We start from the raw sequence: 15,905 nt of genomic DNA on the forward strand, positions 1-15,905 counted from the left end.
CATATATAAATTAATTTTATTTTTATATAATAATTACATTGATGTTACGTTTGTTGCATATCGGTGTAATTATGTGTATGGTTGTTTATATCATAAAATCTGATGCGAAAGGTGACAGGTTCGAATCTCACCAAAACACCTTTTTTTTTTTATATAAATCAGTTATTATTATTATTGACACACTTGTTTTTACATGGATTATTTCAATTATAGCATAGACTGATAATTTTTCGAAATAGTTTAATTGTTAGTTGACAAACTTCTTGAGGATGATGAAATAATAGATGTTGTCTGCTAATTGAAAAAAGTTACGCTAATTTAAACGACAATCTACACTACACTAAATACTTTTATACGGATTCTTCACTTGAATTCGTATATTTCATATAAAATCAGAGATTGTGTTGTTTAATTAAACAATTAACGTTAATTTCAAAGCGAATATTCTGTACAAATTATGTTCAGTTTGCAGAACGTCAATTATAATTTAAAATTATTAATGTGAATGTTCAGTCCAGTTAACCGAATTACTTTTGCCGTCGGCGTTTGCAAATTATGCTAATGACACGTCGTTCCCCAATAAAATGCAGTATTTCGTTGTGAAAATGTAATGGATTTGAATGTGCAAGGAAATACAGAAATTTCAATTTGCAAAAAGTAACACGACTTTCGCTTAATTAAAAGTGTTTCGGTGGATTCGATATATAAAATATGTTCAATTTTTAGATTATTTTTTTAAGAAAACTAAATTTATCGCTAGTTTTAGTGTACACAAAGAAGAAGAAAAAAAGAAGTGAGAGTGTGAAACTGGTAAAATGCATGCGGTGGTATCAGTTATATTTATATATATATCACATATATGAAATGTTCATGAAAAGTTGATTGATGTGGGCATATTTTTAGTACGAGTAGTAATAATATAATAAGCAACATTCAAAGTTTGAATAGAGTCTGAGTGTGTTTAGTTGGAAAAAGTTAGAAATTGTAAATATATATATATGTAATATAATATATATGTATAGAAATCGGTCGAATACAATTTCGTCTTATAATTTGGCGATTGAAGCGTGAACGAAAGGAATTATTTTCTATATATAAAAAAAGAAGTATTGAGCATCATCATCATCATCGTCGTCGAGTGAATTGTGCCGTGAAAGAGAGATTAGTTTATTTTCATCCCCATTTTAGCGCTTCAACGTGCGCTTTTTCGCGTCCATTTCCGAGTCCTTTCAATCCGGCCATGGAAAATTAAACGCTCCACATACACACACACACACAACATCCTTCGAAACCCTTTAGCACTCAAAGGTGGATATTTAGAGAGTATATATTTACGTTTGGTGTGTGTGTGGGTGTGCGAGAATCTTGGCAACAAGTAGGTCAATTCAGAGAAGGAGTAAGGGTTTTCCTTTAAGTGAAAGGATGAAGAGTTGCTAGAAACGATTAATTGCATTTTCCAACAACTTTATTGTATTGTTAAACACCACCCCACTGCCACTACCTATCTCTCCTACCATCCCTTGGGCGGTTGTAAAATAATATTTTCGTATCCAGACGGGTTTGGGTTGTCTTTAACGTACGGTTGGTTTGCCCTCAGTCTGCGGACATCTGTGCGGGAGAACGAAGACGAGGATGAAGTTGGTGAAGAACGCGTGCAAGTGTCATCGGAATTCGGCCGTCCAGAAGTTGGTGTACGATACGCTGATCAAATCGAAGACGGACTTCGATTCGAACAAATTCAAGGACTGCTTCGAAATAGTGCTGACCGCGATAGCGGACGCTAAGCTCGTGTACAGCGGAGTGGAAAATGACAAGGACTTTTGCGTCTTTTGCCATCGACAGATTGCCAATTCCGAGAACAAAGAGAACGTCCCCGTTGCGAAGAAAAAGAAAAGGAGGAACTACAGTATTTATTCGGTTAAAGTCGATGAACAAGATGAGACGCAGAGCAGAAGGAAAAGTGTCGAATTGAAGCTGCCGCCTAAGGGAGAGCAGAAAACTAGAATTGATGATGTTCCGAAATCGAAGCCGAAGCCGAAGAGCAAGCAGCAGCAGAAGAGCGTCGCAGATGAAGCGAAGAAAGATTTCGACACTTTTTGGGTTCATCGAGACGACGAGGACGACGACTTGTTTTGGGATTACGAAGATATTTCAGAGAAGCACGAGAAGTATAATGATGATGATAATGTTTACTACGATTACATGTGCACTTCGGAGGACGACATCGAAGAAGACGACGACGAAGAGGACGAAGAAGACCTGGTGATGCCCGAATCGCTGCCCATTAAAAGTGATGCTGTACAACCATTTATGAAACTAGACACGATGGTGAGAGACTGTAAGGAAGAGATCGTTAATGCTTGGGTCTTCCTGAACAAACTCAAAAAGAGACTTTGATTTGTTCAAGTTTTATTAAATTATTATTATTGTTACTACTACAGTTTATTTAACGTTTAACGAATGTTCTTCCCGTTCTTTTTTTTTTGCATATTTTAATAAGTATCGTTTTATTTCCGTGCAAAATCCAAAGTTAAATAATAATTTTATTGTAAAATTTGAACAAAGTGATTTTTTTTTTCGATAATATTATTTGTATGTAAGATTCTAGTAAAATTTATATATTTTATATTTAAATATGTTTTTTGTAATTGCTTTAATTAAATTCTGTATAAAATTTGATGAAGAAATTGTATTATAATTATGTGTTTAAAGATTGGTTAAAAATAATTATTATTAATAATAGATTTGTTCTTAATTAAACATCGAAAACGTGTGTTGTTATTTCAAATAATTTTTAATTCGTGAAATTTTGGAGAAAAAGTCCTGTACTTTTCTTTCTTTTTGTTATCTATTTGTAAACTGAAAATTTTTATAATCTTTTTATATACAATATTAAATAAAGCTGAAGAACATTCGTTCAGATAACTTTAACGTACTTAACAATAGATTCACTAAAAAAAAAAACTTTTGTTCGTTAGTATTATTTCACGAATCCTTAATTAAGTTAATTCATAAAGTTTCTTTATCGAATTCCGTTTTAATTAATAATTAATTGGTAAAAGTGAGATCTACTTGCACATTTATTCTAAACTAAAACATTTATAATCTTTTTACCTATTTTACATGAGTTTCTTTTACGATGCAAAGAAAACTTCTTTATTTTTTTTTTTGACGACTTTATAAAGTCTGCGGTCTTAAAGGCAAAGGTTTCAGGTTTAAGGGATTTTATGAATATTACAACGAAATGTATTTTATAGATCGTAAAGTACAAGATGCTTAAACCTGTCGATGTAGACTTTATTTTTTTTGTTAGTTTTAGTAAACATTTCTTTAGCATTTTCTATTATCCAATCATATCTTAAGTATACCCTTAAATTCATGGTTTGAAGTAATGAAAATATTCACTATCTAAAAAACAATGTTTTCATATTTTAGTGATCATAGATAGAATGGATCAAAATTATGGATATTTAAGGAATTTGACAATTAATGTTTTGGTTTCATCTAGTTAGCGTTTAAATGTGAAGTAATAAAAAAATGACGCTCGACAATCATGTCTACATATATAAGTGATTTTCATAGTAACAATCATAGATAGATTGGATCTAAAAAATGTAAATGAAAGTTTGATATTTAAGGAATGTGACAATGGTTTCTTCTAGTTAGCGTACAAATATAAAGTAATAAAAAAATGACGCTCGAAAATCATGTCTTCACATATAAGTGATTTTCACAGTAACTATCATAGATAGATTGGATCTAAAAAGTGCATATGAAAGTTTGATATTTAAGGAATGTGACAATTAATGTTCTGGTTTCATCTAGTTAGCGTTGAAATATGAAGTAATAAAGAAATGACGCTCGAAAATCATGTCTACATATATAAGTGATTTTCACAGTAACTATCATAGATAGATTGGATCTAAAAAGTGCATATGAATGTTTGATATTTAAGGAATGTAACAATTAATGTTCTTGTTTCATCTAGTTAACTTACAAATATGAAGTAATAAAGAAATTACGCTCGAAAATCATGTCTTCACATATAATTGATTTTCACAGTAACTATCATAGATATCTTAGATCTAAGAAGTGCATATGAAAGTTTGATATTTAATGAATGTGACAAATAATGCTCTTGTTTCATCTAGTTGGCGTATAAATATGAAGTAATAAAGAAATGACGCTCGAAAATCATGTCTACATATATAAGTGATTTTTACAGTAACTATCATAGATAGATTGGATCTAAAAAGTGCATATGAAAGTTTGATATTTAATGAATGTGACAAATAATGCTCTGGTTTCATCTAGTTAGCGTACAAATATGAAGTACTAAAAAAAATGACTCTCAAAAATCATGTCTACACATATAAGTGATTTTCACAGCAACTATCATAGATAGCTTAGATCTAAAAAGTGCATATGAAAGTTTGATATTTATGGAATGTGACAATAAATGTTCTGGTTTCATCTAGTTAGCGTACAAATATGAAGTAATAAAGAAATGACGCTCGAAAATCATGTCTTCACATATAATTGATTTTCACAGTAACTATCATAGATAGCTTAGATCTAAAAAGTGCATATGAAAGTTTGATATTTAAGGAAGGTGACAATTAATGCTCTGATTTCATCTAGTTAGTGTACAAATATGAAGTAATAGAGAAATGACGCTCGAAAATCATGTCTTCACATATAAGTGATTTTCATAGTAACTAACATAGATAGATTGGATCTAAAAACTGCATAAGAAAGTTGACTATTTGGGAAATGCAATGTGCGTTAGATTATTACTGTGCTTTTCTCCATTTGGCTGTAATTGCTATATGAAAATTGAATGTACATATAAAATACGTAAGTGAATATCAGTTTAATGAAGATGCATTAATTATGATTTTGGGGAGGGTTTGGTATTAAACAATGAAGACTGTGTGGATGTGTGTGTGTGCAACTTACGGCCGAATTGTGAGTCCAGTAGATGCTCGGGGGTGGTTCCGGGCTGTGCTTTACAATGCAGGTCAAATTCATGGTGCTTCCTTTGTTGATGTACATTTCCGGTCCGCCCAGAAGCGTGGTCACCGGCTCTGCGAAACGAATTCATTAACAGTTAATACATAATTAATTAGTTAGATCCTTTGGTCTGTGTGTGTGTCGCGTCTCGTCTCGTCTCGTTTTGCAAATTCCTCCAACAATCCGACGACATTTACATAACGCAATTATTCTGTTTCAAACGTAGCCGGTCTTAAAATAGTTAATTAATATATAACGACAAAATTGATTGTATTTCAAAACTGCCGTGATTTCGGCTTTCACCAATAGATAGCGTTGTGTCACGATGACCTTTTACAACTCTCACTTTTACTGTACCGAAACGTGTCACAACCCAACATGTTACCCAGATGGTAATAAATGTAGGTAAAAACCATTTTTTCTTTTGTGAAAAGTGTCAAATAAATTATATGTAGATTTCGTAGTAAATTCAACACCGATTTATATCCGATTACTGTAATACTTCACACAACGGAATTAATAATTAAAAGTTGCGAAAATTTTCGCGAGTATTTACGTAAAATGATAATAATAATAATGTATGTTGAGATGAGAAAATTGGAGGAGCGCTTATTAAATGTTGCAAAGGTACTTTGAACCCGCGGCTTCTCGTAAATCATCAATAGGTGTATGAAACAATCGCGGTCCGTGTGTGTAAAACACGGGCGGCGGCGGCGCGTAATAAGATTTTCCAATTTTCCGGTGGACCCATTGAAAATTCGACGATTTTACACGCTCCATCCAGAACGCAAATGTCAACGGCAATTTAATTAAATCGTTTATTATTCAATTTTCTATAATCAGATCGCACCCAAAATCAATAAACTTTTACGTTACAGTATTTAAATTCAGTTTTTTTTTCAGTATATAGTGTATAGTTATTGATAAAATTGATAATTTGTGAAGACATTTTTCAACTTAGATAGCACAAATAGTTAATGTTAATTAGAGTGCTCATTGAAAATCGTATCTTGTATAGTTATTGACAAAATTGATAATTTGTGAAGACATTTTTTTCAACTTAGATCGTAAATTACTGGAAATTGATAATAGTTACAAAAGCACAAATAGTTAATGTTAATTGGAGTGCTCATTGACAATCGTATCTTGTATAGTTATTGAGAAAATGTATAATATAATATGAAGACAGTTATTTCTGTAAGTTATTTGAAGTTCTTGAAATTATTATCAGCACTGCAGTGTATATATAAAAATTACGAATGTAGAGCGCGTGTCTCAAACTTGCTATATTTTTTTTTTGGTGAACACCGTTTCAGCTCATGTTCCCTTTTCCTTCCTTGTTTCCTTTCCCAATTTTCCTTCTTCTCTTGGTTTCTTTACGAGTCACATCTCGAGAATAAAGAACAGAAGTAGGCCGAGCAAGAAAAAAAAAACAATCTCGTTATAATAAAATGTAATTTATAATCCGTGAGCATATCGCGTGCCCTTAAGATGCTTGAATACCAAATAGGGCCCTTTCGACCGAAACCTACCCAACTCGGAAAGCTGCGTATCTAATTTCAGATTATCGATTGATGAACCGAATTTGATCTTGAACACACATACAAAAAACATGTTTTTATTGGTAAACGTTTGTGCAATATAAAATTAAGTTGAAAATTTATATATTCATGTTCCAACTCGAGTTTAATTAATTACCATCTGCTTTCATGCACTCTTTTGTGCTGCTGGTCGTTATATTGGATACAATTGCAATTCGTAAAGTGGATATCTTGAATGTTTTATTAAATATCTTCAAGTCACAAATAAACGTCCAGATCTTTCAATTATTTTCGTATTATCAATTAAAAAATATACATTTCTTACTTATATTTAATCCTATCCAAATATTGCTTTAGAAAACAAATAAATGTTTAAGCTTATATAAAGTGGGAAATCCTGATAAAGACTATGTACATTATGTAAACTATTTAGACTATAAATCATTGGACAAACAAAGTGCGTTGTGCTACAAAAAAAAAGTATCATTTTCAAGCATTAATTATTTTTTTTGTACAACTTACTGAAGCGTTACGTTAAAGAGCTCGTAATTAGAGTAGACACATAAATTGCAATTTCGTCGATGAAAATTTATTTCGATTTCACGTTGATTAGCTCCTGAGCGAATTAAAGCGATGCAATCATTCGAAAATAAATTCATTACAAGTATATCTCGATTTATCGACAGAAAATTAAAGACTTAAAGAGCGAAGTAACAATTTTCTACAATTTCTCGATTACTATACCTGACTCAACCTAATCTAATCTAACAATTATCAACGAGTACTCTATTAAAACACAAATGTTTAGAACCTTTCAACGTGTGATATTTGTTACCGATTTCGCTGTTCGAAGTCGAAATCCAACAATCAACGTAATTGTAATTAAACGATGTATGCATTGATCCACCACAATTGATTCAATTAAGGTTACATAAAATTAGATTTGCTATAATATTAACACGAATTTGAAGCTATTCCCGATTAAAGGGGAAAAAAAATCCTCTCACATAATTACAGATTAACTAAAAGCGAAACTTTCTTTTCTTTTTTTCCCGTTCATTCCGGTATCTTAATTAGAAGGGAGAGAGGACTATCCAGAGATATTCCTGGAGGGCGTGAAAGTTTTTAATGATCCAATTCGAAATAATAGCAATCATAAACGCAATACTTTTGTTGAAGCAAAAAGAAAAATATGCAGAGAGATAGAGTCATTAAATGGGAATGGCGTTTAAAACGGTTTATTCATCTCTCTCTCTCTCACACACATACACCACTAGGTTTATTATCGTTCGGTTCGTTTTTGTATTTTCTAAATGCGGATTTTGCTGGATGAGTCCGGGATATCGCTCTCGGCTAAAGCTAATGTTTATGTTCGACCTTCAAGCTTGCCGCCTTCGCCTCTTCTCTCTCTTGCTTGCTCTTTACGCCTTATTTTCCACCAGTTTTTGGCTTCTTTATTATATATTTACTTTGCATTCTCATTCAATATTTACGTATTCCCTTCACGTTTGCGAACGAACGTTGCGAATTTTCCGAATCAACAATCCCAATCGATTGCCGTGTTTATCTTCTGATATTTAAATTCTTGCCATTTTCTCTCGTTACCCCATCACTGACAATGCATATGAAAATTGAAAATTGTTTCTCTTTCATACCAATTCTGACTGCAATTTCTCCAAAAATCATTATGAAAGTAATTTAATATTTATACAAATTAATTGAAATTGTCTACTTTCGATCATAATTAATAAGATGTAAATGAAGGGTCGCTGTAATGTGTATAATGAGATGGGAAAAAGGGTCTGGTAATCACGTATTCCGGCGATTGTAATTATTGAATTGATTGCCCTTTGTTTCTGAATTTAAATCAATTATGAATATAATTAATGGGTGGCGGTGGTGGAGCGATTGCGGCCCTTCTCTCCCGATGTAGTTTGCGAAGGGTGCAAAGTAGCGTAGAGAAAAGTTAGTTAGGGTCCCTGATAAATCGACGTTTTCCCCCCCGAAAAGTCTGGATAAAAAATTGTTAGAGCCCTCCTCTCTTGTATAATCTGTTATGTTTTATATAGTTGCCTGAATCGACGATGAAAGAGATAGAAGAGAGTTTACTTGGCGACGGGACAAATGGGGAAAAGTTTTAATGAAATCAGTTCGGAAACTCGTGTGCCGGCAGCAGCTCCCAAAACCAAGACCGAGCAGCACAAGACAGGCTAGAAAGAGGGTTGCTGCTGCTGCTGCTGGTGCTGTTGCAAAGGAATGAAGGAAGAATCTGGAACAGGGGATGAAGGCTTTTCACGCCGAAAATTCATGCACTGCATGTATGCATGCCCCGTCTACAAGTAAAGCCCGAAAAATGGATTACCCGCAAAGTTTGCCTTACTTAATGCTGCAGCAGCAGCAACCGCGAGAATTTCGTGCCGCTTCACCTATTATATTTGCAACATTGAATCATGTATACAAACATGAAAGACGTAATACGAAAGCGTCGTAAAGTCATTAAATTATATTATAACATCATAATACAATAAAATTAATATAAATAGAGCCAATTAAAATATCAATAAATTAAAGGAAATTTAACCAAGTGGGCAGTGACAGAAAATAAACGAATCACTTCAGATTCAGAGAATAAGGTTAAGTAATCCGTCAAATGTTGAAAGTAATTAATAACTACTTGATTATCAAATTTATAAAAATTAATTATTGACAAAAAAAAATCATTGAACTAATTTTAAAGATCAAAGTTTTAATTTATTTCATCAAACGTATCATATATCATTCATATATTGTTTTTTTTATTAGAATAAAACTGAAATTTAGATAAGATTTTCTTTAAGAAATGCACGAATCTATAATCTCTGGACAATACGAAGAAAATTGTTGAAATTCGTGGAAGGACGGCGCGGTCAAACTCGTCATTCTAACATTAATTTATGTGGGCAATAAACAATTATTACTTCTGCTTAAAGATGGAAACAAGATTTTGCCACCTGTATCATAAAATCACGGTAAAAGTGAGAAAGTTATGAATTTTCAATTGATTATAAAAAAAAAAAGAAGATTATTATTATGGAAATGTGTATAGGAAATATGGTAAATTCCATAAAGAAAGAAACGTACGATTGTTGCATGCAAAGTGTAAAGTGAATAGGTAAATGGATGAAAATGGAAATGCAATAATTTGCAAGTTCGATAAGGGGGGAAAACACAAAACTATTGAAAGCGCACTTGTTAGAATGCAAGAAAATAAGACCGCAGTAGAGCGAAGGAATAAAATGTAAAAGTTGTAATATTTATTATTAGTATTATTTTACAATCTTTATTGGTCTATTTTGGGCGAAAGAGAACGCTTCATATTTCTAAATGTCTCTTATACGCTCATTGAGAAGTTTGCAAGTTGCGAAGATGGGATGAATGTAGATGAAACAAGATGTGGTCGAGCCGTAGAGAGAGATCTCTCTCTCTCTCTCATCTCGATGGAATATTCAATGTAACAGATGGAGCCACTTGTAAATATGTATTCAGAAATCGAAATATGTTATGCATTCGGGCCGACCGCAACCGCACCGCACCCGCACGCGTAGCCGTAACAGACGTGTATAAACAACAGCAACAACAGCAATGCATTTCTCATGCGGTGCGGCGGCGTTTGCTTCCTGAAACTTAAAGATGGTCTCGGGGTCAGCAGCAGCAGTAGTCCATTGTCAGATTATGCAAGCTCGAGTTTGGAGCGAAGGGATGGGCGTCGGACGTCGGTGGCGTCGCGACGCCTTCGTCGCCGTGGTCGTCGGAGGCGGCGGTGATAAATCTTGGTGGCGGTTCGTGTGTTACGTGCGGTGACATTGCGTCAGCTGCGACTCAACCGGCAATCGCTCATTCCATCGCGCTTCGAAATCATCATCCATCCCACTACCCGCATTGTTGTGTTCGCCAGCAGAACGAAGATACTGTCCTCCACCCCCCACCCCCTGTGCACAGGGACGTATCACGCCCAAAATAATTATAACAATCCCAGAGATGAAAATAAAGTTACTTGTATGGAATTATAATAATTCCAAAGAGAAAGAAACGCAAAATTAGGTGATAAATCTTGCAATTGCAAGGGAATTCGTCAAGTACATTCCTCTGGTTACGTCCCTGATGTAGTTGGAGCCCTTGGCTTCTTTCGGTGTCATTAATATAAATTACGCCATCTGCGAGAACGGGCGACAAACAAAACTTGATACGCAATAAAAACAAAAATGGCTGAAGTCGAAGAATAAGAAGAAGAAGTACATAAGGAGAAGGGGGCGGTAAGGGGAAGTGTTGTATGGAGAAGAGAAGAAGGCGATAACCGAGATTGCTTTTATTATCTAGTTTTCATTGCCGCCCGTCGAGCCATCAGCGACAACTTCTTTCTTTTTTCGTCTTCTCTTCTCGTTCTTCTCTCGCATGGGGCGGAGGCTTTTAGCTTTGGGCCATTACGGCTGGTCCATCCGCGCCCCTCAAGACCACCATCAACAGCTATTAAAGCGCGACCTTCCACAGAACATTGAAGGCACTAATTGAATTACGGCAAATTTATCGCCGCCCCAGAAACACTTCGATTTACCACTAATGCTCTACTTACTTCTTCTTCTTTTTTTTTTAACACTCAGCTGAAAGAATCACTTCGATAACTAATTTCGAATTGCTAATATTCATGCTTATTTCACATAGTCGGTTAGAGATGAGCGTTGTAAATGTACGCGTAATAAATGTACGCTATTTTCCGGCCTGAGACAAGAATAATAAATTAATCTCGCAAATTTAGTGTTCTGGAGATAATCAAATTTCAAACGGAAATTTCGTCTTAAGCGAACGGAAGTTTCTTTGCTCGCAACAGACGGAAGCATATTCATCTTATCTTTCGCCCACATTACTGCGGATCCCATCCCTCGAGCTTCGTTCCTTCCCATCATCTCAATGTGATATTTTAATGTTACATTTTATTAGTATTAGTTTATTCAGCAAATTTAATATTTATACATATTAAATTGAAAAAAAAAATATAAATATTTCTTTTTTATCATAATATATTGGACGTCCTTTCGCTTCATTTGTTAACGTAACTGAGGGATTTATGTTGGGGACTCCCAAAAGAAACTTTTTCTATGCTTATCTAAACGTGATGGATGAAAATGTTTTATCTAAAAATGTCTTCCTTCGTCTTATATAAATTTAACATTATATATTGCTAGTAAAGATTTTTATAAAACTTTCTTAAAATCAACTCTAAACGTATGTAGAAACAGTGAAACTACTAAAGCTTAAAGAAAAAAACAAAAACATTTACTGTACTATAAATACAATAACACTTAAGTTTAAATAAATATCGAGATGCGTAATCTTAAGCCCTTTTTTTACGATTATTACGCCTACTTAACTTAGGAAATCGTAAATAGGATTTTATCTGACCAGCAAATATCTGGGTCAAGTCGTTAGTGTAAACGTGATTAAAATAAAAATGAGAGTAGTCAACGATTTCTTTGTAAAAGTTTTCTTTTTCACGAAACTACGTTCAGCGTTTAAGGATTCAAGTGTATTCCGCGAAATAACGCAAAGTATCCTTTTAAAAACTAAATTCAAAAGTTTGTCTGATATGTTCATTGATCAAATTTATTGATTGTATCATTTCCTAACCCTTCATGGTATCATGACATTTGACGTATGTCACAATTGACGTAATTACCGCAAAATGGCGGTGGCTTTTGAACATCGACATTTTGATTTCGAAAACATTCGTTTGTTTTTCGGGTTTTCCATTCAATTAAACGAACAAAAAAAAAGCGAACGCATAAAAACTTTTCGCGTAATCTATTTTGTATTTGCGATCAAAAATATATATATATAAAAAAAAAGAGTTATGCGCTAGGTTTTGTGACAGGTATGCATGTGTCGGGGAGATTTAGTCGCGCCATTTCCACCTGGACACGGTCTATTTGATAAAGCCCGTGTTCAATTAACGCTGGTCCGATTGACCGATTATCGGTTTTATTTGTGCGCGTTTGGCTGTACCCTCGTGCATAGCCGGCGGAAACGTTCCAACAGTTCGAACACCGTTCTTTCTTTTCGTTTTTATTTTTTGAATTTTTATTTTTTGTTAAAAACGATAAAGAAAAAATAAACAAAACGGTCTATTCCAGCCAAACCCGAAACCAATCTAATCCTACATTACACATGCTCAGTCCTCAACTTTTTTTTTTTCATCTTTCTTTCTTCCACGTCCTACTTTATGTGTCGCTCTCTGCCGACGCTGCTAATCTCTATTTTATTGAATCTCTGGAAAAGACGTATTTTATATAAGAGATTCGACCGCAAAGCTTCCTCTATTCATGTTATTAAACTCGGCAGATTTACACTGTAACTTATAGCTTAACGTACATCATTTTAACATATGTTCAATAATAACACCTACATGATTGTTCACGATCCACTAGGATACAAATATCCGATACATAACGATGTTCGTCGGATCATTTGATTTGAGACGTTTCAAATGTACATCAAAATTTGTGTAAGCATCTGTCTTCGTAATTAATAAACAAATTATGCGCACAGTATTAGTTATTAGTAAGCTGAAACTGTCTTCCTTTCGCGTTTTAATTGGATCGTCGACTAGGTTATACCACTTCTGCAATTTGATCTTTATCGAGAATTTACGTTAATTAACATGGAAAATCGCAATTGGGCCAATTATTATTATTTGCAAATAAAATAGTAAACTAGTAGCAGTTTACATTTAAATTAAATAGGGGATGAATGTTTGTTTTGCCATGACAATAGGGAAAAATAAAAGAGATAAATTCAATTTTTTAAGCTAGCAACAACAATAACAACAACAATAGCACGCTTCGATTCGAAGGCTTCCACAACCAACAATTACAAGTAATGTAGATTAAATAAACAGTCTACTGCATTTCAAATCATTAACGTCATTGTAAATGTACATTTAATTTGAAAAGGAAAATAAATAAATAAAACTGAATTAGAATATTTGGCAAATGGAAATCTCTATCATCTCCATCTATCTCGAAAGCGATGACCGTATAATAATGGCGATATGCGGAAAACCGGAAAAGTTTTCCGAATTCCGTTTTTGGGTTTTCCATTTCAAAGGACACCGAGTATTCGGGATTGTCGTAAAAGCGAACGGCGCGCATCTCGGATGGCCGATATAACGTTAAGGATCGATTCTTAACTTTAACACTCATAAGACCGTATCCGCTGCATGTTCTCGTTTCAAAATGAATGAATGAATGAATGAATGAGAGACGGGGTGAATGGGATTTAGGGTGCTCATTGTCCGAAGATACTGGTGCATGTACAAATAGCAACGATAACTAAATATAATACGACCGAAACCGATCAATTTCGAGTTGATTGCATCCAGCGAAATGATTAATATTAGTTACAATGCAACAAGAACTAATGGTAATGAAATATACAAATGTGTTTATTGATTTTCTCAGAAACTTTAATAGATAGAACTAATTCAAAATATGAAAAGAAACAGTCAATAATAATGTAAGAATAAAAATGTAATGTATTACGAGTTCAATTAACAAATCCATTCAAGATAAACTTTGTTCGTTATACAACCACTTAGTCCTGCATTCTGCATTAAAGCAGAGTGTTTATCTTCCTGTGAGATGTCAGAGGCAGCGCGGCGGACAAATTGCATCGCGATATCAAAGCGAAACACGCCAGAAAAGCACGAACAAATCTCTCGCGTTAAAATAATGCAATTCAAGTAATGCGTTTCCATGATTGATTGTCATGATTTTTTTGAAGCGTAATCATAATTAATAATTTTTATCTTCTGTCTATTTGAAAACACTGATTTATTGATGTAATTGAAATAAATAGTGGTCAATGGGAAAATACCTTCTTTTTTTTTTGCAAAAATCTTTTGTTAGGTTTGGGGATGAGTGTGTGCGGCTTGCGGAGAATTGATTAAATTTAAACGAGCTTTGGACGTAATACATATGTGCATGTTTGTGACGGTTTCATCGTATTTCAGATTGGGATTGAAGTGGTGAACGGGTGAGAGGCGAGGTTAAGGTTCAGGTTTTAGGAATGGTCGAGTTAGGTTTAGGTGTTTTCACACCTTCTCCCATAAGGCAGGTGCATAAAAAAGAGGTACTCACCGACGACGCTGAGTGTCATCAGGATGCCGATAGGTGGCGTCGTGCCAACCTGGCACTCGTAGATTCCGGTATCTCTGCGCTGCGGATACCTGACTTGCAGTGTCCAATCCTCAGTCATAGCGTTGTGGATGCTTGCGAACCTCTGATCAGACGTGTACGTGAATCTACCTACGGTCAGTAGATGCAGATCACGATGTCGGATCCAAGTCACCTGCAAAACAAAACAAACAAACAAACAAACATTGTTAAAACAAACTCAAATCAAGGATTCATAATACTGTATTTAACACGAACGAAAATCTCGACGGAACAACATAATAAGCCAAGTTAATTAATTATGCGTCTCCGGAATAACTGTGTATCGCTTGGATGGATGATGATCCGCGTCGCGGAGAGCCGATAATGAAGAGTGTGTCATGTACGTTTGCCAAAAGGCGGCGAGGACCATTAATCACCGATACGAAAATCAATCATCGGCGCGGGTTGAAGGATATACCATAACATAAATAATAAAGAAAAAAAAACACTTATTTGTTCCAGCCAAAGATGCAAAGTCACGCGTCGTAATGGTGCGATGAGGAGTGGCGGGGGAGGTGTGAGAGAGACGAGAACCTCAATTTTCTACGTGAACTGTGCATTTCGCCCGGCGCATCCGCAATTCATTCAGTTTATGAACGAGTTTATTATCACCATTAGCAAATGTGAACAAAGGTTGCATAAGTTAAATTTGTTTGACAAATGAAAATCTCACGTTTCCAACGAGCCCACTGACATATCTGTGCTGTCATCCATCCGTCACCTAAGAGCTGTCAAACATGTGAATGCTGAAAATGCGCCATCTTAACTTTTCATTTAATTACACGATGATCACGCAGGCGAGTTACATAATTTAATATAAAATTACAGTTAATGATTATGTCAAAAAATAAATAAATAAAACAAATGCTGCCAAAATAAATATTGAAATAGAAAAAACGTGTTATTATCATTTTGGCAACATTATCGCATGAAGTTAGCTTTCCTATTAGGTAACGCCAGTTCTGATAATTGTATTAATTTTACATAATTTAATTGTTTTATTACTTATCTCTGTATAAATATTTGTATAATTCCGTAAATGCATATTGATTAGAGAAGTGAAAATTGAGGATCGATTTTTATGTAAAGTGAATGCTGTCGTTTT

General features: G+C 34.3%; 1 protein-coding gene across 1 annotated transcript in view; it reads right to left on the reverse strand.

Annotated features, from left to right (window-relative positions):
- LOC108569196 (neuronal cell adhesion molecule-like) overlaps window positions 1-14,933 on the reverse strand; it is a gene marked incomplete at its 5' end in the record, with an annotated part of 31,705 nt that extends 16,772 nt beyond the window's left edge. The window contains 2 exon segments of the mRNA XM_017930661.1: window positions 4,960-5,087; window positions 14,723-14,933. Coding sequence (XP_017786150.1) covers window positions 4,960-5,087; window positions 14,723-14,840 — 246 coding nt within the window.
- Between the last annotated feature and the right edge of the window lie 972 nt (window positions 14,934-15,905).

Source organism: Nicrophorus vespilloides, unplaced genomic scaffold, assembly GCF_001412225.1.
Source record: "Nicrophorus vespilloides isolate i.1.1-1 unplaced genomic scaffold, Nicve_v1.0, whole genome shotgun sequence".
Taxonomy (NCBI): Eukaryota; Metazoa; Arthropoda; class Insecta; order Coleoptera; family Silphidae; genus Nicrophorus; species Nicrophorus vespilloides.